General features: G+C 41.6%; 1 protein-coding gene across 2 annotated transcripts in view; it reads right to left on the reverse strand.

Moving 5' to 3' along the window:
• The window catches only part of JAM2 (junctional adhesion molecule 2), a gene marked incomplete at both ends in the record, with an annotated part of 32,357 nt that extends 10,592 nt beyond the window's left edge, over positions 1-21,765 (reverse strand). For both annotated transcript variants that reach the window (XM_079537023.1, XM_079537022.1), the window contains 2 exons: positions 1,489-1,554; positions 21,717-21,765. In XM_079537023.1, coding sequence (XP_079393149.1) covers positions 1,489-1,554; positions 21,717-21,765 — 115 coding nt within the window. The remainder of the gene's footprint in view (positions 1-1,488; positions 1,555-21,716) is intronic.
• Between the last annotated feature and the right edge of the window lie 5,970 nt (positions 21,766-27,735).

Genomic DNA, 27,735 nt, shown 5'->3' on the forward strand with positions numbered 1-27,735 from the left:
TCTGTTTTTGTATCCTTCTAACAAAGAAAAGCCATCATTCAAGCTCAGTTTGCTTTTGCTACTGACCTTGTGACAGCTGGCTGGTCCCATGAGTTGGTCTTTATTGGCTGAGCTGCCTGCATCAGCTGAAGTGTTCTCAGCTTAGCAAGTCACCTCTGCCTTGAAAGAGCTGCCAGTCTCATGTGCCATGGTTTTTTTTCCTCTTCAGAAAAGCCTTGTATTGATGCCCTTCCACTAATCTCATCCAAAGAAAAGGTACAGAAAGGGAGCAGTGGAACGCACAAAGAACAGAGAAAATGTAACAAAAGCTTTCTTTACTTATAGTTCTCTTCTGCTTTTCCCCATACTAGTAGAGTCAGTGACAGGAATTTTCCAGAAACGATCTACTTGGTTTTCATTAAGATAGACCTACAAGAAACTGCACATCAGCAGAGGCTCTATGAGTCTGATAAGTACCCTCAGGGATCTTGGAGAGATCTGAACAACATTGGCTTTGGATTTACATCTGGTCCAGGGCAATTATTTGATTAGCCCTCCTCTACAGTAATAGAAATTGGAAGTGAAAAGAACCCCCACATTTCAGATCAGCTGCATTTAGGTTAATAGCAAAGTCTATCTGCTCCTACATTCCCTTAGTGCAAAAAACTAAAAGTTATGCTCATTTCTACATTAAACTGATCTCACTCTCATACAAATACCAAAATAACAAAGTACAAGCCACGCGTATGGGTAGGAAGCTGACAGCTTCAGAGACCATTCAAATACTTCATCATTATCTCGTAGATGAATGAAGCCTCGGCAAAAAACTCTTTCAATTCTGAAATACCCATCTCTCCGCATTCCAACCAAGTACAATGAAATAACAACAAAAACCCACACAAGCCACATACCTCACATACTTACGCACTACTAGGATCTCTCTCATCTATTCAGGTAACATCAGATTTTCTTCCCTGCCTCCTTCACTTCTGTAGCTGATTACTGGGAATCATTATCCACCCATGATAAAAGTCATGATAATAAGTATACATTTAAGTAGTCATTAAAGTCACTGTCATTTTTTAAATAGTCACTAACTTATAGCTACTGACAACAGGAAGAAAATAATGGTAAATTCACTAACTCCTCACATCTCTGTTTAAGATTAATGCTTTTCTTCTCCATCAGTTCACAGTGCTTTATGTGGAAGAAAACAAAGCCAATGTTACGGTGAGCTATCAGGACTGAAAAACAAGTCACAAGAATCACAGAATAGGTGAGGTTGAAAAGGACCTCTGGAGAGCATTTAGTCCAACTCTGTAAGCAACTGAAAATGGAGACAAAACAAAGATTACAAGAGCAGTCAACAAAGAGAGTAGGATCAAGACCACCACCCTCCTCACTGCCCAAGGAAAAAGGAAGACAATCTTAACTGCACAGCTTCTGTCTGCATAGCTTGCATATATTTATTACATGTACTTTTAAATCAGAGCAATGCATATACTATACCTTTAAACTCCTCTGCTTTTACATTTTTATTATCTGTCTCAATAGCAATTCCAGTCACCTTATGATCTGTAAGAGGACAGAAAAAAAAAAAAGCAATTCAGTGATAAAAACTCATAATTTTCTTTAGTGTTTCAGCAGTTTTTGAGACTTCCTTACACAGTACAGGTTGAATATTGTCTGCTAAGAACTTGACTAAGATTTAGAGTATGGCTGGCCATGTGGGTAACCTTGAACAATTCATGTTTTCTATGACCTGGTATGTGTAAAAAAAAATAAAATGTAATGTTTCTCTTTAACAATGCCATGGTAATATTTATACATGAGAAGTTCAATATAAACAGTAGGTGTTGTTTTATACTGGAGCAACATCTCAGTCTGCTTTTAATTCAAGTAACTTGTATTAACCCGGGAGTATTTTCCATTGTATTTCTGTTATATGGCAGGCTTCTTTCCTGAATACCACAAGCTGCTTATCCAGGCTAACATATGTGCAGTAACTGGCAAGAAAGTCAAGAAAGTACTCCAGTCTGCATTCCCTCAGATTGCCTTGCAGGAACAACTAAATACATTTCTTTACACAGGTTTATGTCAATATTATTTCAAAAGCATCTCAAGTCCCAGAGGGATAAAAAAAAATTTCAGGACAGTATGGACACTCATCTCACACTCAATTTCCTATGTCCACATCAGGCACTGAACAACTGCTACAGAGGGTATGAAGAAGTGAGTACAACTATCCATCACCAATATTTAGAAACATAGCTAGTTCAAAATAGGAGTGCAATCTTATTTTTGAGTGATAGAAACTAGTCCAGTTTGACCTGCTATTTGCCTCTTGCACACACAGACCTTCTTTGTCCAAAAATTAATTTCTCATCCCTCATTAGACATATCTGGGTTACCCAGTATTGTTCTGAAAACACAAACAGATCAAAAATCCCTTGCTTCTCATTATCTTCTTTTGGTTCTTCATTACTTCTGTCAAAGTGCGTTCATCATTTATCATTTCACTGAGTCTATCTGGTTTTCGGATATGAGTACTCACAGCTCCAAGTTAGGGTGCCATTTTCTTTATACAAAGATACCATACAGAAGTCATCTCTTGCTTTTTTTTCCAAAATCATTCCTTGCTGTTCTAGCCTAGCACTACATATTCCATCCTCCATCTAAGATGCTCCCATGGGCCTTTCTCCATAATTCTCTAGTACGCCTCCAATTTCCTTTAAAAAATACAGATTCTGACATATGAGTATCCTTAACCATCACAGCTGTGAGTCATAGAGCAGTCACAATAACTATTTGAGTCTGCACCACTACAGCAGAGGTTCAGTTGTTCATTTCTAGTATCCTGTTGAGGTGGGTTGGCCTTAGCTTGCTGCCTGTCATCCATCCAGCCATTCTCACCACAACTCCTCATTGGGACAAGGAAGGAAAGTAAGATGAAAATGCCTTTAGGCAGAAATAGAGGGGGATCACTTGTCAACTACCATCATAGGGAAAACAGAGTCAACTGAAGAAAACTAATATAATTTATTGACTGAGAGAATAGCGAATGAGGAGTGCAGTCAGTCATAACAGCTCCTCTCTGCACACTTTTGCTCAGCTCCAGTGCAGAGCTTTCCCTGCAGCTCACTTCAGGGAACATCCACCCGATCCTACCATGGGCTCTAGGGCTGCAGGGACAACTATGCTTGGGCACCTGCAGCTCCTCCTTCTCTCTGCTGGGTGCCTGCAGGGCTGTTCCTGCTCCCTTCAACCCTCCCTGCTGCATTCTGTGTGCCCTCTCTTTCCCAAACTGTCCTTGAGGCATCCCAGGGTGGCTGCTCTGCCCAGCCATGCATTTGGCACAGGTCAGCTCAGGCATTGCCTCACACAGCAGAGTCCCGCAGCCTCCTAGCTGTGCCTCGACACCTGTACCCCAGCACACCTGCACTACTATTCAGAGCTGCTGCTTTCTAGGTGTCTTGCTGCCTCTCTCTCCCAAATCCAAATGCCAAGTTCAACATTTCGTTGTTACTCAGAGAATACAGCTTCACACACGGCAACAAAAAGAGAATTTTCACATCTGCAGATTAACAAATGATCCAAATTCATGTGCAACTATCCTGTCCTCAGTATGTCTTAAACACCTTTGTGTTACTCCAGAATAGTTACGGCAGAAGTTTATAATATGAAAGTAAATTCAAAGCAAAGATTATGGTTCAAGCACTGCCATTTATGTTCCCTCAGATTGCAGAAATTGCAAAAATATTTCCATTACAAATCACGCTTGCAAATTTTTCCACTCCATTAAGAAAGAAAACTTTCCTGTTGGACTTCCAGAAAAGTAAAACAGAACAAACTGCTAAAAGAGCCCTGAGAAGAGCAGAAGAGGGAACCCCTCTTCTCCCCCAGCGCCTCCCAAAGTAACAGCTGCCCCTTTACCTACACACACAGCCCATCTTTCTGATTTTGTCTAAGCTTGGCCTAAAATAAAGGCTGAAATAATTCTCCTGTACATCTATTAAGCCCTATTTAGATTTATGGAAATAAATTTGGCTTTTACTTTTACCCAAACCTGTTTCTAGAATAGTCAAAAATTAAGTGTCCTATAAGCCTGTATGTAAAAAGTCATGTTATCTACTGAAATAATATCTTCCTTCAGATTTTCATGGTAGGTAGAACATTTTGTTTTGAGGCCCTGACTTCAGCTAAACTTGAGTAGGAAGCATTCCTAGGCCCTAAGTATGTGGGTAAAGCCATTTATAAGTTATTGGCATATCAGCCTTCTCTCTGTGCACAAAACAATCTGACCATTATATTACATGCACCATTTCATGAACTTGAAAATTCTCTCTCCTCTTTAACACAGTGATCATACAGAGGCTCCCTGACCTGTTTTAAGTATTCACGAGCTAGAATACACAATAGGAGATAATGTTTTATGACTTCTGGAGCAAGATCTTACTTACTTAATAAGTACTTACTTATTTCTGTGGAAGTTGTTTTTTTTAAATTACTCTGTGTACTTTGCACTGAGAGCTTGCAATTGCACCAAGTTTGTACATTTCCTCCTGGATCAAGGGATTACAGAATACACAAGCCTGGTATGCAATGTAACAGGTACTAAATATTTTGTGAGGAAAAAGAAGAAAAACAAAGTACTCAGATGCACAAAGCCTTCCTCGTCACACACAAACTGCACATACACATGCTCCTTTTCATGAACATTAAGGTGGCGCAGTGGTAGTTGATGATCAAAACCCGATCAAGCAAGAGGTCTTTAAAGCTAAAGCACTTTTTCCTTACAATGCCCTTTCAGAAAAGTTACTGCCAATTACTCAGAAGCCAATTCTCAAGCACTGGATTTTAATTCACCATATGAGGAGCAACAGAGAAAAGATGACAGATAACTGTACTACCAAACTTCTTATTCATCAAATGCTTTTATACACACACTGAAAAACAACAAAACCAGAAACCAAACAGACAAACCCCTACTCTTCCATGGGAGCAATTTAACTTGTTTGAAACTAGGCCCACAAAATGCAGTTTCCATTTAATCATCACACAGCTGTAAACTGACACTAGTTGGAGGAATCATCAAGGAAGAGTGCATTAGTCAAATCAAATCAAAGGAAACTGTGGTGTCTGGAGGAAATTACATGAGAACAGAATCAAAACAAAGTAATAAGTACAAGAAAAGACGTAGTCTTGTGGTATTTGTTTTGCCAAGTTGTAAGTAGCAGGTGGCCAAGAACAAAGCTGAACAAAGGATTTCAAAGGATACTGAAAGCTTAGGAAGTCCAATGTCCCAAGAATCAAGAGATAACACAGACAGTTCTCTCGCAATACTCCCCAACAGAGAACAGGAAGGCAACCATTATGAACTCAAATGACACCTTGTGTCTTGTCATGGCCACAACATTCACGTATCATTTGGTGCTTGTCTTGCCATACTTTTTCCTAAGTGAAGTAGCCCATAGATGGTATAGTCCATACATGAGAGACAGAAGTGAAAAAGCTACTTCAGATAAAATTTATCACCTCAGAAGACTCCCCTGTGAAGAAGGACTTGCAGGTCCTGGTGGACGAGAAGCTGGACATGAGCCAGCAGTGTGCACTTGCAGCCCAGAAGGCCAACTGTGTCCTGCGCTGCACTAAAAAAGAGATGGCCAGCAGGGAAAGGGAGGTGATTGTCCCCCTCTACTCGACTCTTGTGAGGCCCCATCTGGAGTACTGCATTCAGTCCTGAGGACCCCAGTACAGGAAGGACGTGGAGTCTTGGAGCAGGTCCAGAGGAGGACCAGTAAGATGATCAGAGGGCTGGAGCACCTCTGCTATGAGGAAAGGTTGAGGGAACTGGGCTTGTTGAGCTTGGAGAAGAGAAGGCTTCGGGGAGACCTCATTGTGGCCTTCCAGTACTTGAAGAAAGCGTATAAACAGGAGGGGGAATGGCTGTTTATGAGGATGGATAGTAATCAGACAAGGGGGAATAGTTTTAAACTGAGACAGGGGAGGTTTAGGTTAGATATTAGGAGGAAGTTTTTTACACACAGGGTGGTGATGCACTGGAACAGGTTGCCCAAGGAGGCTGTGGATGCCCCATCCCTGGAGGCATTCAAGGCCAGGCTGGATGTGGCTCTGGGCAGCCTGGTCTGCTGGTTGGTGAACCTGCACGTAGCAAGGGGATTGAAATTAGATGATCCTTGTGGTCCTTTTCAACCCAGGCCATTCTATGATTCTGTGTGGTCACTACAACCAATGGGCTACCTATCATCTTTCTCAAGGTGGTGCTGGCAGTTTAGGCAATGTTAACAGCAGTGCGCCAGGGCTGAGGCCCACCACTATTCCTAAACACATTGCTGTCACCAGATGAGTGTTTAAACAGTTTCTGTCTTCCATCAAGTCATGTGGTAAATGCTAGCCTCCAGTAAACACACTGGAAAGAGCTTAGGACCATTAACAGACTGTAACTGCAGGAATCTCCAGTGTTTGCCAGAAACCCCAGCCAATTTCAGAAACGTGATTTATGAACCAAAATGTAGCCTGGACTGAGCACAAACAGCCCCATTTAGGAAATATAACATGGCATTAAGAGTTCAAACTTTGGACTAGAAGAAATTAACACGCATCATGAAAAAAAAGAAAAAGCTCAACTTCTTTCATTTATCTTGTAAGTTTTTGAACTGCAATGATAGAACAGGATTTACTTTAGGAAAGCTTATCTGTTTTACAAAAAACAAACAAAAAAAACAAACACAAAACAACAACAAAACAACCAGAAACTACCGTGCATGCCTGCATACAGAAAACAAATATAAAAGAAGTCTCATTTGCAGAGGAGGCTGTAGAATCCATCTAAATCCAGATGCAGTTTGTATTTTACTAGGCATGATGCGACTATGCAAAGCACAGCGATCCAAGGAAAGAACGCATACTTTGGGGCTGGCAAACCAGCGGGATATAAAACACCAAAAGAACTCAAGGGCTTTCTCAGTCATCCCTTCACTTATGTGGTGGTAGCTGTCAGCAGCTTTTATAATGTTTTGGAAACTGCTGGATTTAACCACAGTAAGTTTTAGTCATCCAGGCACCAGAGCTGGTGGGTAATACATACAGCACCTGAGAGTATCTTAACAGTACATGAATTACATGGCAAGATTTTAAACACTCTTCTTGGCTAATTAGGACACAGTCCATACAGATGTTTTTAATCAAGACAAAAAACTAGGGATCCCACATCACATATATGTTACCCATGCTTCAGAGGCAAATGAGATATTTCTCTACTAGCCTGATGAAACGGCCTTTAACTAAGTTAAGTTTTTAATACTTCGTACTTGTTAAGAAAAGTTGCTCCTCAATAAGATGCAGTGCTTGTTTCCTGGCACTACTAAGAAGTTGTTTGAGTTGTATCTGTGCTGCTACAGTCTCAAGTGAGGGAAAAACACACGGCTACTTATTTTCAGTAAACAGTACTAAAAATGCATTATCTTGATCTTCACTCTTGGGAATGATGGGTACATAAAAAGCAGCAGCCTTTTCTAAAAGGCTCAGAAGAGAAAAAAAATATATACATAGGCAGAGTAATACAGCCTAACTTCTATGCTTCAGCACAACCTATGAATTCCTAAAGGAAGTGTCTTTTCCATTATTAGATCAACAATCTCAAGAAGAATCTTGTAAAGTACTTGCATTTGTGCATGCAGATACCTGTTAACTTTCCCTCATTCTCCCTGACCCACTTTCCTATACGCCCTTTCCTAATTCCTGACAAATCTCTTATTCATGGAGAAATTGACCAGTTTTACAAAGCATGGGAAGAACTTTTTCTTTTCAGAAAATTCAGATTTTCTTTTCAGAAAATTCAGATTTTCAGAAAATCTGAAATTTTCTTAGCTGTGAAAAAAGACAGCTAAATTCAACATTTGGTTTGGCTTCTCTTTTAGAAGAGAAGCTATTACAAAATTACAATTCCAACTCTATAGTTGAGTAGCAATCTTACATAAAAAATTGACCTTTCCTCTGTAACCCAGAAACCCCAGAAAGCTCCCCCAAACCCAAAGGCATTTTCCCCTATTACATACAGACCAGGCTCAGAGCCACACACAGTAGATTAGTCCTCCCTTCTGCCTGCTCTCCTGAGCAAAGCCATTCATTTGAAGGTTCTAACAAGGCCAGCATCCAGATGGTAGGGTAGTTAGAAATACAACACACACACACTACATGTCTTGCTGAGTTAGTCATCAGGCGCTCTCTTCATCCTTCTTTGTTAAAAGATCTCAAATAAAGAGCAACGGCAGTCAAATTCTGCATATATATATGTACACACACACATTTCTACAGATACCCAAGCAAGACACAACAGTCAGTTTTTATAGTACCCTACCTGCAAAACCTCTATTACACCAAAGGAAGGTGTACTTTAGGCTGTTTTCTCAAAATATGACAGAACAGTAAGCAGTTACAGAAGAAAACTTAAGTTAAAGCATTTAAATGGCCACGCTGTTCATCTTCAAAGTTTCTCTTGGGTTTACTACTTACTGCAGATTTAGAGGTCTAAAGAAAGAAAAAGCAACAACAAAATGTAAGTAGCACTATTTTATTTAGATGTAGCATATAGAAATAAAAATACAATACAGGAATTCTTCACATTCATCTGTTAAAGAAAGCATGTTTTTAATCAGAGTCAGCAACTCTGTCTTTGTGATGGAAAACACATGAGAAGCAGCTCAGAGAACCATACTACATATAGCTGAGAGCTGCTCCCTAGGGGGCCAGAAGCTTTGTCAGTGCGACCAAGAGCAGAATTTCTACCTGTGTTGAAAGCTGGTGTTGGATGGTCTGAAGAGCTCTCAATCTCACAGGGGCAAAAAAGCTCTTTTGTTCTATTGCCTCAATTACAGAGTGGACTAGAAATGCAGTTCTTATTCAGGATGCCAGCCTAGGAACGGTTTAATGCTCGGCTTTGTGTCTGTGCTGTTCAGTGCAATCTGAAAGGCCAGCACATCAGCTGATTTTGCCTTTACTTTTACTCTCAAGATATTTTTTTGCTTAACTTGAAGGTCAGGAATAGCAGGAGTACAGTTTTCAATTATCTTTAGTTAGCAGCAGCAGTCCTGGGAGTTTAGGATCACATTCATGATCACTTTGGAGCACAGCCCCAAGGACAGCAGGCTGGCAAGGCAGAACTGGAAGTGCCTGTAGAGGAGAAAGTAGGGAATAAAGACAACAAGTGGCATGGGACAGGAAAGGATTATTTAGGTCAGCCTTTATGAAGAAATTGAACACCAAAGTAAATGAATTCCAGAGAACACTAAACAGCCTCCAAATTGCTTTCAGCGGTCCCAACGCAGATTACTGCGTGACAAGGAGTGGGAAATTAGAATGTGTACGGTTTTAGAGATACATTATTAACCAAACAACTATTTATGGCTCTCGTTTTCACAGCGGCCCCACAGAGACCTGCCTCCAAGGCCTGCTGCCCAGCGCCCGCCGGGCTACGCATTCGGGTTGCCACAGCAACGCGGCGGCGGCTCAAGGCAGCCTGCAAGCGCGGGAAGGCCCGGCGCTGCGCCCACTGCTGCCTATTGCAGCAGGCATCAGGATGCTGAAGGCTTGTGTCCTGTGCCATTGTGTTTCAAGAGACCGTTAGGAGAGATGTCACTCCCACAGCCTGTTGGCCGCCGATGTCCCACGCACCTCATGTAGCACGCAGCAGCAGCGAGCTGAAGGAACAGGTCTAACAGTTCAGCAAAACGCTTGTCTGCCCAAATACCTGGAGAGATTCTTACAGCGCGATTAGTGAATTCACAAAGCCGAGGCCCCACTGCAAAGTGGCATGTCCCTCTGAGGCCCATAGTGCTGGGCTGATTTACATCAACCGTAAAATCAACCCTGAAACATAAGGGAGCTGGGAAACAAGAGAGAACAAACAACTCCCTCAAGAAAGCCACACAACCGTTTGGGCTCTCATTTCAAGACAGAAGTTCCACGCTAGATTTCAGAGGTCTGCACCAACACTCAAGTGACTTTTGCTGGGACTGCCAAGCAATTTCAAAAGGATAAACGCTTTCAAGAAGTTGGGTCTTTCATAAGCCTACAAGCACACATCTAAAAAAGCCTGAAAACAGATTCAGTTTACTTTCCAGCTGTACCAGTCATGATTCAAAAAAAAAAAAAACAAATAGAGCTGGGGCTCCTGCTTGCTCAGAACTAGAAGAGCTACTGAGCTTCCTCATGGAGAGGTCATGTTTCCAGATCCTAGGAAAAACATCAGGTCTCTAGGATTTCAGATCTTGGAAACAAATACGTTGTTCTAGCAAGGGAATGTTTCCTCCCATAAGTAGTGTCATCTTTTTAAGCTGGAATCAAGTTTCCTGATCATCCTCAGTCCCTTCTCAGGTCTGAATCATTTTTTTCACATAGGACTTTCCAACCCCTTTTTGATTAATCTAAGCATTTCTACAAAGTGCTTTCATGGCAGAAGATGAGTACCTATTAAGGAGTGTCTTCTAAAGGTAAATGAGTACCAAACCAGTCATAATTGGGCACTGCAAAGAGATCCACAGTAACAGCTAGAATTGCCAATTAGACCAACCACATCCAAATGTCTCATTTTCAGAAAAATTAAATAATCAAAATCAAGCCAGCATTGTCACCTTATATCCTCCACTGAAGGAAATGATCAATCTGAAATCTGTAGCTTAAAAAATACATCACTGTCTCAGAAGCAGACATTCACCTAGAATATACTTCTGTACTAAATGCGGAATGGATGCAAGAACAGTTCCTCATGGCAAATTTTTAAAGAGAGCTTTGCACTGGCTTCCTTCCATTCAACTTCTGCTGACTTTGGAACAAACTATGACTTCATTCCAGCTAGCGTGTCCATTAAACAAAAGTGTATATACATAAGAATCTTTTCAAAAACAGTAGGATACTCTTTAAATGGGAGTGTCAGGTTTCTGTAATGCTTTGTGGATTTAGGATTTCTGAGGAGACATTTTCAGCTGCTGATGGTGAGGCGTCACTTGACTGAATTTTACTTGAACCATGAATTTTAGGACTGCAACTTGCTAGTGATCAGAAGCACTGGACTATATACTAGCTTTTGTCCTCACAGTGCTACAGACCAGTTTCTTTGCTAATAGAGCTGCACGTACAATGGCCACTTCTCTCCCAGCCAAAGAATACGGTGATCTCTTCCAAATCATCTGCACACAGTTTGCCAAATTAGCTCATCCCACTTTCATTCACACATGATCCCACAGTACTGCCAAGTTCTCTCAACAGTCTCTTCCTGCTAGAAGCAGCTAGCAGTTATGTTTGATGTTATTACTTTCAATCAATGTTGTGGTTTACAGTACAAATACATGCATATAATGTATCAAGAAGAGCTAGGAAAAGCAGAAGATGTTTTGCATGCTGGAAGATGGAGGGTGATTAGAAGATATCCTCCGGAAGGCAGAGCTAAGAACAATAGGTCACAGTATAGTAGGTGCCAAATTTTCCTCAAAGGGAATGAAGAGGGTAATAATAATAATAACCACCATAGAGCTTTCATCCCAGTTGAAGCAGCACAAGGAAAAAAACATATGTGTATTCAGATTAGAAAACATTGGAAGAGCAACACTGTACTGTTACACAGGAAACAGGAATAAACAGAGCAGCTCTGTGTTATATTTATTTTTAAAATCAAGTGTACATGTTAACTCAGTGATCATCACAGCACTTCAACAGAAGAGGTGTGTCAGGAGCCACATATTTGAGAGAATATTTGGGAAAGGTTAACAAGCAATTCAGCTGCACTGCGTCAGAAGGGCAAGCTTGGGAAGCAACCCAACATTCACAATTCACTAGTTTGAGGCTTCATGTAACATGACTTGATTATCTTGTCAGCAGATATTTAAACTAAGAAAGCACCAGCTGTTTCACTGTCACCAAAAAAAAAAAAAAAAAAAAAAAAAAAAAAAAAGTCTGTAACAAAAAAAAAATAATCCTGGGGAGAGAACAACTGCATGGAAGACAAATAATCTTGTCATAATTTAGAAACAAAACTAATTCCTATTTTGATGTGCTCCTTGTAGTCATTATTATTACTTTTAAGCCATTAGATATTTTCAGAATTAAAAAATAAAATCTTTCTAATGATTTCACCTCCTGGCCCACCTTTTCAAGTGCAACTTCAAAGATTCATAGAAGTCTGGAAGTTAAAACGGCCATATATAGAATACAGAAGATACACTATTCATGTAAGATACATATTATTAAAACTCAGGTATTACACATCTAAAATGCTTGCTAGAGTCAACGGATTAACACATTTCAGGAAATCATGACTTCCAGACTGGCATATATGCTTTTTTAAACTCCTGTTTTGTTATCTGCTTTGCCTGCTTTTGACTTCATTCTCTTTATCACCAACTGTTCACAAGATATGGATATTTTATGAACTTGCATGACACTACATTTGCTTAAACTTAAATTTCCTTTAGAAATAAGACTAAATAGTAGTATTTTGTAGTACTCAACTCAGGCTAACTAATTTCAGCTTAAGGATTTCCTTTTGAGAAAGGTATCTGAAGAACTGTTTAAACACTATGCTGGCATGTAGGTTATACAGGCAGATGCATACCAGAATAAGCACTATGATCGCATGGAATCCAAATAAAAAAAGTCTTCAGAGTTTAGCTCCAAAGCCACATAGCAATCCACGTTAGTAAGAAGAGGGTCTGACACATTTACATATTTATTTCCACTGTTGTTGCAGGTCTGCTCATCTTGCATTAAGACTGTATGGTACCAAGCTAGCATCAGCAGAGTTAGGAACGGTCAAGAAGCCAAGAAAGGGAACAAGATGGTCTGTTAAATAATAGATAGTTACCTGCAACTCTCTCCTATAAGAGAAACTCATTGCCATCTAAGTTTAGCTGAAAGCACACTTGTTAAAAGAAGCCTATAAGCTTTTATGCTTTATGTTTGAGTGCCAAGTTATGTTTTGTGGCAGCTAAGGACGAGGTCCCTTGCAATGCAAAATGAATTACTCTCACACACACACACACACAAAAGAGTATCCACTTTAGGGCTGACAGATACGCAACTCCTTATAGCCAAGTCTACATATACCTTCCACTTAACCAGTTAGCCAAGCCCTTGACACACTTAGCTGTAAGAGTTTTTTTGGATACCATCCGCCCACCCTTCACTTTTCCCATCCCAAAGTAGAGACAGATAAAAGTCATCTTCTTCAGTCAGCACAATTCAGAATTTAAAACTGATTTCATACCACATTTCTGCTTTAAAGACTTTGCCCGTATGGATAGGGCTCCAAAGACTGTAGGGATTCAAATGCAGGATTCAGCAGCAAAATGATACTGCAATTTTTTTCTTCTTCTTTTGATTTTCAGATGATTAGCTCCATCCCGAAACTGAAGAGCAAATCTTAGGTTACTAACATGTTAACACAGGAGATAAAATTGCAAATAGTACGCCAGTAAGCAGGGCTACCAGAACTGGTCTGCTTATATATGCACATATTAGACACTAATGACACTGTTAGTTCTACTGATTCTATATATTATCTTACTCTCCTTGTATTCGTGCAAAATTATTCAGTTTTAAAAGAAAGACAAAATTCCTCCCTACCCCCTGCTGTATTCTGTTCAATGCTTTTAGCTTCTCATCTCTGCTGGAAGTCACAGATAATGCATTGCTTCAGTAATGGACAGAAGATCTGCTCACTACCCAGCCCACTCTCCCCCAGACTGCTCTTGTGATTTGTGAGGGGGAAAATAAACAAACAAACAAGTAGAAACACACACTGACATAATTGTTAAAAGTGCCAGTAAGATCCAAATTTTCCCCAACAATTAGATGAAATTACGAACTGTTGTGTTCACCTTTTATATCGAATGCTAGTCTAGTTATAAAGACTGCTCTCAGCTTTCCAAAGTACTGTAAAAACAATGTTTTTGTTTAAGTAGACTTTGTTGCATAGATATTCCCTTCGAACAGAAAACAAAGTATCTGCCTTAAACATCTATGACATTTTTGGAAGAAAGCACAAGTTTTCTGGGATTTTTTTGTTGGATTGAAGACTATCTTATAAGGTAAGAAAACAACAAGAACCCACAAAAAAACTGCACTGCTTTATTGTTCCCTAAAAGGCATGGCGTTTGCTTTATCTCAATAGAAGCATTCTGCACCTGCAAGTCTCTCAGCTGTGTATACGAGAATCAGCCATGCCCACTTCTTTATTTACATAACTTGGAAAAGGTTTGCATAAGCTTTAAAGAAGTTTGAAAGCTTATAAACAGATATCACTTTCTTACTCTCTCACAGAATTCAGCACATTCTCCCATGGCTATTTATGTTAGAAAGCCTGTACTTATTGCAAAATCTGGACATGGCCTCAGCAGCAATGCTTTCACTTCCCCCTTCCCAAAAAGGGAGGATAAAAATCTGAACACAGCTGCGAAGTGAAGAAGGATTGTATGCACTGTTAGAGAGCTGAGAACTCAACCAGAGATACAACTGGAACTCATGTCAAGAGTCATAGCAACAGGAGCTGAAAACAGCTTTTAGTCACTATCTCCATACACACTGCTGATTCCATGTAGAAAAACAGCTTTCCCAGATGACTCTTATGCCCCAGAACATTATTTACTGAAAGGCTCAAAACCAAGTACATTAAATTCTGGAAGTACACCAGAGCCATCCGTTCAACAGTACTTGAACTGAACACACAGAGAAGAATCGCATCTACTTCTTGTACTTAATACGTTTTGGGAGACTTCTTTATCAACTAGCACTGTTTGAATCAAGTGATGTCTAGGATGTAGATCTTCTACAGGACAAAAAAAAAAAAAAAAAAAAAAAAAAAGTAGTTGACTTAAAATGGAATTATGTAAAGGCCTCTTCAAACTGTATGGCAAGAAGGAAAAGCTTATGCTAACGCAGCCTCAAGCACTGCTTCACACTATGTAAGCATACTCTCACTATGGTATGCATCTGCTTACCTCTCTATACCTTCTATTCCAGGCAGAAACTCTTGATATTACCAGCAAGACTGGTGTCCCTGAATTTGTCAGCTTTACTATCAATCCAATACTACAAAAACAGCATCTTAAAAACCTTATGAGCTCTTACAACTACCAGGCTGTCTCAATCTCCCTCTACCTCTTCTACATTTTCAACTGCTCTATTCAGTATATAAACATTGATTTCTTTCTGCATTAATTTACTTTCAGGACCTTCTCAAATGATTACAACATATGTATGCATTAGTAAACCACATTACACTTACTTACACATTACCTTACTGTGCTCATCTGCAAGTAGCAGTGGCATTCACTGCAAGATACAAAGAAAACCTCAAATACTGACTGAAAATAAAACATTTTCATTTCACTCATTCATTCACATACAAATATTTACTGGCATTTAACATTTATTTAACATTTGTTTAATTTGTCTAATTGGACTGAACTGAGTGCATGTTATGAAGCCGATCCTTACATCTGGACACTGCTCTCAGTCATGCGGTTTGATTTTTGGGTGATCCTGTGTAGGGACAGGAGCTGGACATAATGATCCTTGTCAGTCCCTTCCGACTTGGGATGTTCTATGATTCTAACAAAAACTAAGTAAATATATATCTATTGAAACTTCATACATGCCAGAGCTGTTCTTTTCATCTTGAGTCTGATCATTTCTTACTTTTTTAAAAGTCAGGATCAATTTGTTATCACAATGCAAGCTGGATCTTACTGAAAACGGCCGAGTTTTGAACTTCCTAAAATTAAGCATTCAGAAAGGCTTATTACTGTATTTTCCCACCATGTTCTCCCCTGGAAATAATCTCTGAAAGAAACTGGATGCCTCCTTTGATTCCTGTTAACCAGGAGGGGCGACAGTCTCACCAGCGGTTCAACAACTACTCCTGTTGTTGTATTTCTTGCTGTTGCTCAGAAATGGCTATTTTTCCCTTCTTGCATCTCCAAAAGCTCCTTCACCTCCCAGTGCATGCTAGGAAGTGACAACTGAATGGGACCAGATGTTCAGCTGCCAAGCTTACCTTCTGCCAGTATTACAAAATAAGCACTCAAGTGCTCAGTGATATCCTGTGAGGATTAAGGTGACTTAAGTCATTGGAGACTTCTAGAAGAAAATGTGAACTTGGGAAACAGAGGTGAGCACAAGCACACACAATCACCCAAACATTGCTCCAGCTTCATTTTCTATCCCATTCTCCTTTCTGAAACACTAGCATTCTGGAAACATCATTTGTCTGGATTACAAAGGCACCATAATATTTGCTCAAATCTTCCTGTGGTAGAATTACAACAAAGTAACGTACAACACTTTGAGGAAGATGTGGCAGGCTTTTCTGCAGAAGTGTTTTGTTAAAAGTTTTGCTAAAAGTTCTCTGTGAGTTAATCAGGATGGAAAATGACATGCCAGAAAGTAAAAACTGGTCTTAAAAGGTCAGCTTTTCTTGGGAGGAAAAGGTGAACTAACAATAAGAAAATTGCCAGTAAAATATTTGACTTTCAGTTTCCACATAACATTTCCCTAAGTTTCCATTAAAACACGCCTGGCTAGATATTAGCTGCCAAACCAGAGAGGGCTAACATAACTCAGATAACTTACCAAGTCATCACAGTGGAGAAAAAAATCTCAACCAACCAACCAATCAAAAACAGCAGTAAGACAGTCTGTGACAAGCGGTTCTGCTTGATGTTTGAAGTCTGAAGATGTTGAAGTCTGTAACTTCAGGGAAACCTTAATTCAACCATTCTATATAGCCCCGGCAAAAGCTTGCAATAGCAAATACAGACTTAATTGTTTCGATATAAGAACAATTTTATTGCTGAGTGGATGCTCAATAACTTTCCTTTATGTAAGTTTTACACTGGACTGACCTCTATTATTGCTAGGAGAGAGCATGACACCAAATGTGACTTTCTCTGAGAGAACTGTTAAGTGAGAACGCCAGTTGTAGGGAATCAATTATAAAGAGATCATCTTCAAAAACACTCCGAGAGAAAGATGACATTTCACAGTGCTGATGGAAACTAACTGAATTGTAACAAACTTTTAGATTTTGATTTCAGAGTTAAGTCACTAGTTACTGATTCTCCAAATGCAGACAGCCCTCAAGATTCACCTCCCCACCCAACAAGGGAAGCTTGCTTTCTGCTACTGCAGATTTACATGTATGTCACAGTTTATCTTTAGTGAAAGAGTATCACTACTATTTACTCATGTAAAATGGAATGAGAGCTGATTTTCCTGTGCATTAGCCATGCAAGACGATTTTCCCATACTTAAAAAGAGTTGCCTTGCTCATGACCACCAGCACTTGGAGTACCCTTTGAGGAAGCCATATGTAAAAGCTGTCTGTAATAACTTCAGCTCACTTCCTTAGAAACAGGTTTGCACATGCGTTTCCCCAGTAACATCTGGATTTAGACAGTGGCCTCAGACAAGCTTGGTAGCTCTAAGTTGTGAAAGATGATTCCAATGATCCCGCAAACATTAAGTCAATCATCTAAAGAGAAAATATGAAGTCAAAGTTCGAGCACTTCCACGTTCTTACTCATTTATGACACCATCAGCCAATTTCTGTAGCAGAATCCAGCTGCCAGCATGCTGCTGCCAAAATAGTCTGTAGCAGGAAATACAAATATTATCACAAAAACAAACAAACAAAAAACCAACAACAGAAAGAACAACCAACAAAAACAACCTTGGTGTAATTCAGTTAAGTAGCCAACAAGGAGACCTCATCCAGGCTCAATTAGATCTGCTATTAACAGCAGTAATTTTAGCTCTCATTATCAATGCCATATGCCCTACTGCAGTCACAATTACCAGAAATACATGCCCTGTAACACGAACAAAGAATAGCTGCAGCACTAAAGCTGAGAGAACAGGACCTTGGAGGCCAAGAAATAGTAAAAGCAAGTGTTCCAACTTGAATACAATCACCCTAAACAGAAAAAGGGAATTGTGACTGCCTTGCAGTGATGCTACAGGTGCATTTCATGCTTCCTGTAGGCAACGAAGGAAAGCAGTCATCTTCATTTTTCCTTTTGCACAATGAGAAGCGGGCTGTAGGGGTAGTAATCAGAAGAAAGGATACCACAGAGCAAGCCAGGAACCAGCTCCCTGTATCTCCTCTCCGCTGGCAGAAAGAAGACAGACAAACCCTTACTAAACAGTGGCACTGCTTCTGACTGAGTCCCTCTGAAACAGAGATCCCTTCAAAGATGAGTATCTAGAAAATAGTGAGACTTTTCAATGAAGCTCACAGACAAAATTTCCCCTGAGCACTGAAGATCTAACCAAGGGGTCTGAATTGTGACGATAATAAGATTGAGAAGTCTGTCTCTCTTGCAGAGGCAGGAAGGTCTTCCAACCAAATCCTGAATTCTTAAGCTTTCTAGAATTCCTGTATGTCATCCTGTGTCACCACAACATGAAAACAAAAACAACAAAAAACAAACCAAAAAACAAACAAACAAGAAAGGTAAAAAGGCAGACAGGTTCAGTGTTATTTTGTACTGACTTCAGAGAAATAGACAGCCTTGCAAATTTAAGAAGTTCCATCTCACCTGAAAATGGACTCTAATTTAGAAATCAAAATAGGTCCTTATTAAGCTAATCCAGCAAACACAGAGGGCTTGACAGAAGACAGGGGGTCAACTTTGAAAACTTCATCATATGTAACAGGGAAAACACAATTTAAAGACTCCCAAGCACAATGCTATTTTGTACAGCTAATGCAGTCATGCTCTCTGCGTTCTTCAAGGGATGGAGACATGACTTTTTTTGACTTAGAACCTCTGTATCTGTCTGAAAGATTCCCAAGCACTAAGCAGTGTTTGTTTTAAAGCCAGTAAGAAAAAAAATCACATCCTCACCTTATTTATTGCTGAACCAAACTACCCCAGAGGGCTCCATGAGATGTTTATGTAAGATTGCTATTTATTGCCACCGCATTGTCCTCACCCCGACACATTGCACTGCATTTGTTTTCAGCTTCACCAGCTTAAATTTTAATTCTAGCTTACAGTAATGCAAAGAAATTAAAAAAATAAAAATAAAAATCACACCTGGAAGTTCCTCAGAAGAGCCAGTTCATCAGTATGTACCACCTCCCCAGCAGCTGCTGTGACTATTAATAGCAACTATTTCTGTACATTTTCTAACTCATACCAACACAGCTCACAGATCTTAGCCTGCTCACCTTTGAAAACACTCACAGGCAGCATCAGTTTATGGAGTTCCTGCAGACTGAGACCGTATGACTGATGGTCTCCAACTCCCCTACTTTCCCCTAAATTAAAGATAAGAGAGGCTTTAACTGAGAGCAACCACTCTTTCTATGGGTCATTAGCATTTCTTAGTAGGCTCTCGCTGAAAAGACCTCAGCACTGTTCTTGGCTAAGCTGACTTCCTATGACCAATTTATCCAGCCCTTTTTCCAACTTATTCCCAATTTATCCAACTCCTGCAGCTGAATTACCAAGCAAGTTCTCTTCTGCTGCTCCACAACAACCCTCGCGCTCTTTCAGTATTAACCTAGTTCTTTCTTTTCCTCATTAGCTTTTGCCCATTCCCTGCTATCTCTGCAACATGTTGGGATCCAGACCCACACTAGAAATGACTCAACACATACACCTGACATGAATGCCAGCATTACTCAGACTTATTGTTAGCGTGAGCGTGCTACAGCCCTAGGAGCAGCAGCAGACTCCCAATAGCTTTTTCTGCCTGGATTTCCTCCAGCTCACAGAAACAATCAGCATTTGCACACCCACCTGCAGCCACTTTCTTCATGCAAAAACTCTGTATCACCACATTGTTGGTAAACTGAGCCCTCTCTACCAGGCATTTTTTGGGGGGAACAGTGACAGGAAGAGAGAAAAATAAGTGTCTGCCAACAATTTAGCCACCAGACTTAGTGTACTGCTTTTAAACCACTCTGTGGCATTTCCATGCTGACCAAAGCCAGCAGTATCAACACACAAAACCCAACAATGAGCATCCTGAAAGTGCTGAAACCACTCACTCACTAAATAAATAAAACACCCACAGCAGCCTTATTTGATTAGATATACCCATGAAACTAACAACAAATGAAGAAAAAGATCAAAGAACACTTAATTTTTTAAAACTTTTTTATTTTATTTTTTTCTAATTCACTGTGTGATAGAGGAAATCTACATCAGCCACCCACCTAACAACCCAGGTTTTTATAAGGTCTTGTACAGGTAAAGACAAAGGAAAACTGCTACCAAACCAGAGAACAAGCATAGTGTAAATCACTTAAAGATCTGCCCTTTCAGAACATTAATAATCATTATGGTATGAAAAGACGATCGAGTCCAACTGTCACCATGCCTACTGACCATGTCCCCCAGTACCACATCCACACAGTCCTCGAACATCTCCAAGGATGATGACTCCACCACCACCGTGGACAGCCTGAGCCACTGCCTCACCACTCCTTCTGAGAACAATTTTTTCCTAACATCCAACCTGAACCTCTCGTGGTGCAACTTGAGGCCATTCCCTCTCATGCTATCTCTGTTACCCGGGAGATGAGGCTGATCCCCGCCTCACCACAGCCTCCTCTCAGATGGTTGCAGAGAGCAACAAGATTTCCTCTGAGCCTCCTCCAAACTGAAAAACCCCAGCTCCCTCAGCTGCTTCCCATCAGACTTGTGCTCCAGCCCCCTCAAAGCTCTTTTGCTCTTTTCTGGGCATGCTCCTTCTTGTAGCAAGAGTCCCAAAACTGAACACAGTTCAGTGAAGACAGAGGAAAAGAAAAATAGCCACCAAGCTAAAGAACTAGCAGAGTGCATGTTACTTTGAGTCTGCCCTCCTCCAAAAAAAGATCTTCCACACACAGATTTCTGTTAGGTGAGGAGGAATGAAAGTTAAATGCAAGAGCGCCCTACTGAGCAGCTGAAACAGTCAGGTCTCAGGTTCTCACTTTGTTAGCAAGATAACACGAGCTGCACAGTTTTTTTTTCAGGGCATCCTTTCCACATATTGCCTCTTTCCCAAAGGCAGCAGTGAGACACACTGTATAAGAGCACAGTCAGATGTGATCCAAAAGCACAAGCTTTCAGAGGACTGACGCTAGGAACACTGCATATTCATTCACTGCTTCTCTGCAGCTACGCGGCCCCGCACTCTGCTTTCACTCATGTCCATGTGCTTTCTGGGTGGGGCAGCTTTTGCCAACTTCACCTCTCTCCATCTGGTTTTTCAACGAGTCAGACAACAGGACCACAGACACGTTGGAAACATCAATCCGCTCTGGGTTACCCGCAGAAAGCACATTTCTGGAACTTGCTCGTTCACCTCTTTGGACCCAGCCGGAGGGCACGCGGCGCAGCCCGCATCCTAACACTCGCAACGCCGCAGAGACCGGCCAGCTCGCCTTGAGGCTGGAGCAACTCACATCCGCGCCCGCCCCGCGGTCGCTGCCCCCCGGGACGCAGCAGGGACCCGCGCCCCAGCCGGGCCCCCCGCGGCGCCCCCTGCTGCCCGCAGGGCAGCTCCCAGCCGCCGCCCGCCTCCACGACCCGCGCAGCCCAAGCACAGCAGGCTGCCCGGGGGCTGCGGAGCGCTCCCTGAGGCGACGACAACTATATGCGCACACCCACATATGCACACGGACAGACGCGGCACGAACGTGCTCCTAAGGAGGAGGCGCGGCAACTTACAGCAGAGGACCCCCAAGTACCCGAGGAGCAGCAGGCGGAGGCTCGCCATCTTCCCGGCAGCGGCCGCTTCCCCCGGGCGGCAGCGGATAATCACCGCGGGGGGACGCCTGCTGCAGCGGGGCGTGGGGCGCGGCCCGGCCGGCGCGGAACGGAACGGAACGGAGCTGAGCGAGGGGGCGGCCCGGTTCGGCCTCGCCTCAGGCGGCCCCCGCGGGGCTGCGGGGCTCCGCGCTCGCCCCGGAGCTCCTCTGCGGAGCGGGGCCCGGAGGGGCGGTGCCGGCCGATAGGGGGTAGCCCGCGGCGGGGCAGATCCAGGCGGCGCCGGGGCGCCAGGGCGCCAGGTGGGGAGCGGGCGGGGGCTGCTGGCGGTGGGTACCGAAGTTTTCGGCTCTCAGGCGCAGCGCCTTCCCGCGCTGCTCGGTACAGGCGGGCGGCTCCCGGGCTCGGCTGCTTGGTCCTCCGCGTCTCCGGGCTTTGCGGGGCGACCCCGGGCCTCCAAGTCGTCCCTCAGGGCCCGAGCTTTGCCCGCTTGTCAGCTCTCCGTGGCCGTATGTACGTGTTTACATGTGAATTCACGGGTGTTGGCAGCGGCGGAATAAACTTTGCCTTCGATTACAAAAAGCTTAAACTTCTCCCTCGAGAAGCTCACAGTCACTGCTTGCGTTTGCTTCTGCAATTACACCCATCCAGGATGGAGAGCAGTGGAATGGAAGCAGGCGTCACAGGGTGAATGGTGAAATAGAAGTGCAGGTGGATGCTCTTGGCAAAAAGGGAGTGACGTGATGGCAGGGAGCACCTTCAGACACAGAGCTCAGCCACAGCCATCCGTCACACCCGTGCAGGATAGGATGCTGTGTGCATGTATATGCCAGCACAGCAGGGCAGCACAATCGCCTCCGCAGCCTCTTGTCTTGGCACTTTATACTTGGTTTAGGAAGATCTTCATTAAATATGCAGGAGGTGCAACGGTTCTTTAAATGTAGGAATCAGGGGAAAAAAAAACTCATCACAATTAATTCTGCATCTGAGTCGTTTCTAATGACATTTTAAAATACACTAGTGATGTAATTCGGTTCTGTAATAGGAAAAGTTTTAGAAGTATTTCTGATGATCAGTGCAGCAACATTGGCTGTATTTTTAGACTGAGCAAAATGGGGAAAGATTATTTATAAATGAAGTATCCAGCAGCTCTTTTAGTAGCAACCAGAGAATTAGGATGAAACTCTTCATATAAAAATCTGAGTCTATTTATCACATACAAAAATGTGCATAGAATATAAGTAATATTTCTAAAAAAAAAAAAAAGCATATGTATACACAAACACACACACGTGCATATTGCAAGTATATATTGCCACTCTATGGAAGGAGCCTAGTGGAAAAGGTGTAGAGGAGGGGAATGTCAAGAAATGGCAGAACAGTACTAAGGTAAGGGACAGCTCGGAGGGTGGCTGCTGAAGCCAAAACAATGGCAGTGAACCAATAATGTGAATGGAGAGATCAGAGGTGAGGACAAGTTGTCTCGTTAGGATTCCCATCAGAGTCCTTTCATCACAGTAAACACTCCATTTTGATTGTCCAAATAGATGGATTCTTATGTAGCATTTAATTTGGATTTCATTAGCATGACTCATACCACAGTAAATCCACTTAAATCCACTTATACAAACAAGAGCTTTATATGGGAACTATTGAATTATGGCCTGAACCCCTGATTGATCACTTGAGGCAAGCACTGAGTGAGCTGCAGGAGCACAGGTGAAAGCAGTTCACCTGTGTGACTGGAAGTGGTGGAGCCTGGTTACACCTCTCCTAGATCCCATTTAAGGGCTGACTGCTACTGAGATAAGATCTCTTCTAAGGGATTGCTTCTCTTGGGTTTTTTTTTTCCCTCTCTCTTCTTTCTCTGTGAACCTAGGATATGGGTAAGCTTTTCTATTCGTTTCTGATTATCCCTCTCCCCTGTGATAATCTTTCTGGCTCTAAAGACCAGCCTAACTTCTATGTATACTTGTTGATTATATAAACTTATATTGGATATAAGGAAGATGTTTTTTATGATAATGGTGGTGAGGCAGTGGGACAGGTTGCTCAGAGAAGTGGTGGATGCCCTGTCCCTGTAGACACTCAAGATCAGGTTGGATGGGGCTCTGAGAACCTGGTGGAGCTGTAGGTGTCCCTGTTCATTGCAGGGGTGTTGGACCAGATGACCTTTAAAGGTCTCTTCCAATTGAGAAGATTCTATGATCCTATGGTTCTATGATTAAAAAAAACAAAAATAACAAAAAAAAATCTGCATACAGAATGCAGGTGAAAGATATCTACCTTATGTTGTAATAACAGTTATAGTCAAGTTGTTTGTATGCAAAATCCTTAAGAATAATGTGCAAGTGTAACACAATTTCCAGACTTAGCTACTTAATGATCTCAGTAATTTCTGGAAAAAAAAAAAAAAAAAAACAAACATTTCATTATCTAATATTTTACACAGATCCACATTCTTATATTACAGTGGAATTCTTTCTCTATTAAATGAAACTTTGTAGTAGAGCTGTTGGCATTAACCTGCTGTAACATTACAAGTTTACATCTTCTATTAGGATAGAAGCACTTCACCAAAGTGTTAACAAGATCTATGCCTTCACTTTGGAAACAGTTTTTGGATATAAAGGCACTGCAATGCAAATAATTATGTTGCTGATAGGTAAGAGAGGAAGATGCTTATGATTCTACTTCTTAAAAACATGTAATACAGGGAGAAAAGTGCTGCTCCATGAGAACTGGCTGTCTAGTTAATCGTTAAAAGAGTAAGATTTAATTCTTGTATACTCACACATATCACAGCTTATAAATACCAAACTAGAAGACATGAATGGAAGACCTAATGAATATTCATCCTTGCACTGCCATCAAAATGGAAAAAAAGTTTAATGGAAAGCTGCATTTCTCTGCTGCACCCCATTCTGGCGTAAGCCTGACATGTTTCAAGCCTACTTGTGGAAGTGAAGCGGACCAATCAGCGTAACTGTAGTTTCATGTCAGCAAGAATGTATCTATAGCTTGTTGATGAGTATTGCTGTGTCTGTGAGCTGGTTATCTCTTGGTTGGGGAATGAAGCATCAGCGAAAGTATAGAGGATTATAGTTCTGCACTCCTTCCATTTCCTTGTGTTTTCTTTATACTTTCTTTGTGTCTCTGAGCTTACGTAGGTAGGCCAGTGAGATTACTAGGAGTACTAAAGAAAATATTTAGGATATAGAGCTACTGAGGAAGAAAGGGAAGGGCGTGCAAAAAAACCCCACTCCTGTGCAAAAGTATATCTGTATCTCTATACGTTAGGAGATTAGTAGGGCTGATTGCTACTGCTATTTACATTGCTTACATTTTGATCAGGAAGAACAAATGTTTGAATACTTTTCCATATTCAGAAGGAAAGAAGCAGGTTTTTTTCATATTCCTTTCCAGAAGAGAAATGCTATGTTTGAGGTAGTAAAAGAGAATTGAAAATTGAATCCATGAATGCATCCTTTTTTTCCAATCACACCAAACTGCTGCCTTTTGTATGTTCTTCTAAGGACAGTAGACTGGAGCAAATAGCTGTAGATGTACTGATGTGGTCAGGGGCACAGAAATGAGAAAAGCTGATGGAAATCTATTTATAAATTCACTAAAACAGATTCCATATAATTAAGCAGTTTAATCACCACAAAGCGTATTTTACACTCTGTCACAAACTTCCTTTGTGAAACTCATTGATCAGCGTGCTATGCATTCTAGTTTGTGGCCAGAACTTCAGCTTGGATTACACTGTATCAATCAGATGTGGAGCCTTGCTCTTAGAGTGGCAAACTGCTAACAGCTGTGCGTAAATATGCAGAGACATTGAGAGCTACACTTTAAGGAATACACTCTTTTTTTTTTCTTTTTCAGTGTCACCACACCTAGCTTTTTTTTTTAATGTTCTGAGTATTACTCTAACAGCTGTCCATTCATCTAGATGCAGTAGGCCTTGTTGCCTTTCTATTTATGTGGCATTTTGTTAGTTTTTCCTGTTTCATGTTTGTTTTAACTGCTATTTGGAAAAAAGATTTATCTTTTGCACTTTGAAAGCTGCAAGCAAGTATAGTTTTGAGAAAAGAAGCAAGATATATACATATATTCTCTTTTTTTTTTTTTTTTTTTTTTTTTTTTTTTTTTTCAATGAAGGTGTTGTTGATGGCTGATTAAAGACAGACTATCATAGAACTGTAGAATCATAGAATGCTTTGGATTGGAAGGGGCCTTTAAGATCATCTAGTTCCATCCCCCGCTATAGGCAGGGACACCTCCTAATAGATCAGGTTGTTCAAAGCCCCATCTAGCCTGGCTTTGAACACTTCCAGGGTGGGAGCATCTACAACCACTCTGGGCAATCTGTTCCAATGTCTCACCACTCTCACAGTAAAGAATTTCTTCCTAATATCTAGTCTAAATCTGCTTCTTCTATCTTAAAACCATTTTCCCTCTGTCGCTATGTGCCCTTACAAAAAGCCCCTCTCCAGCTTTCCTGTAAGCTGCCTTCAAGTACTGAAAGACCACTATAAAGTCCCCCGAAAGCCTTCTCCAGAGAAGAGCCACAGCTCTCTCAGCCTGTCCTCATAGGGGATGTGGCTCCAGCCCTCTGATTATCTCTGTGGCCCACCGCTGGACCTGCACCAACAACTCCATGCCCTCCTTGTGTTGGGGACTCCAGAACTTGATGCAGTACTCCAGGTGGGGTCTCACGAGAGCAGAGAAGAGGGGCAGAATCACCTCCCTCAATGTGCTAGTCACGCTTCTTCCCAGCAGGAAGAGCAGACATCTTTAGTGCTGTGCTGCTCTTGCAATGATCTACTGTTGAGCCCAAGGCTGGTCTAGGAGCCATGTGGCCATAAGCAGCTATGGTTTCTCCTGTACACTTTGTGACTGTATCTTACACAGTTGTGGAAGAGGTGGAGTTCCTGTTGCCTTGTTAGGCAATCTCCCATCATTTTCTGATCATTATATAAAATACCATCCATGGTTTCCCTGAACTTCAAACAGCTTTATGAAAACTTGCATCCTGCAATTAACTGTGGCGAGTTTTTCTCCGCTTTTATTACCTGTTTTTCCTCTGTACTACAGAAACACTTGGTGTCATGACATGCTGAAATGCTATGGACTCCATCCAAATCCCTCCAAGTGTGTTTTTCAGTCTCTGACTAAAACCACTGACAGTGGTTTTTGAGCATTGACAGGTAGATCAATAGTTTGAGGATTACAGCAGGCCTGTTAGACCCTGCTGGCTGCTGGTAGGGCTGCACCAGGCAGCTGAACATAATCCTCAGCCTAAGCTCAGCTCAGGCCTAGTGTTGTGGGCCCAGCTTTCTTTTTATTTCTAACACAGAAGTAAATATACAGAGGTAAACAATGCTACAATTGTGAACCAGCTGTAGCACCATATATGACAAATAAGCTTGAAGACTGAACTTTGTAATTAACCCCAGACTGACAGCAGCGTTGCTCCCTTTTTTTTTTTTTTGCTTTTGTCCACAAACTGTAGGCTTGTCTGTTGATCTCTGGGTGAAATTGCCAGCAGCTTCATATGGTTTTGATTTCCACTGGGGGTTAAAGCTTTGCACTGTGCTTGTCAGCCAGGGATTACCAGAACACAGGTTTGGCCATGCTCCTCCCACAGACTGCTGTGTACTACAGATCCCAGGCAGCTTTTTGTCTGCTTTGTGCTTCTACCACAGAAGTGGAAGTAGGGACTGGATATGCTACCACCATTTTCCTGAAGAGTAACCTCAGTGAAGAGTTGCATATATTCATATGAGAGAAAATTCAGAGATTAGCATTTAAATCAGAGATCCTGCATGACTAAATAAATATGCAGTACCAAGTCAATCATTCTAGTCATTCAAGACTACCTCATAGTGACAGGAGAGGGTATGATTCAGTCTTTATTCTCCATAGAAGTTTGAATGGCCTCCTATCAGACTAGAATATTCTTCTTTTTATA

Source organism: Tetrao urogallus (genome assembly GCF_951394365.1).
Source record: "Tetrao urogallus genome assembly, chromosome: 1".
In the NCBI taxonomy this organism is placed as follows: Eukaryota; Metazoa; Chordata; class Aves; order Galliformes; family Phasianidae; genus Tetrao; species Tetrao urogallus.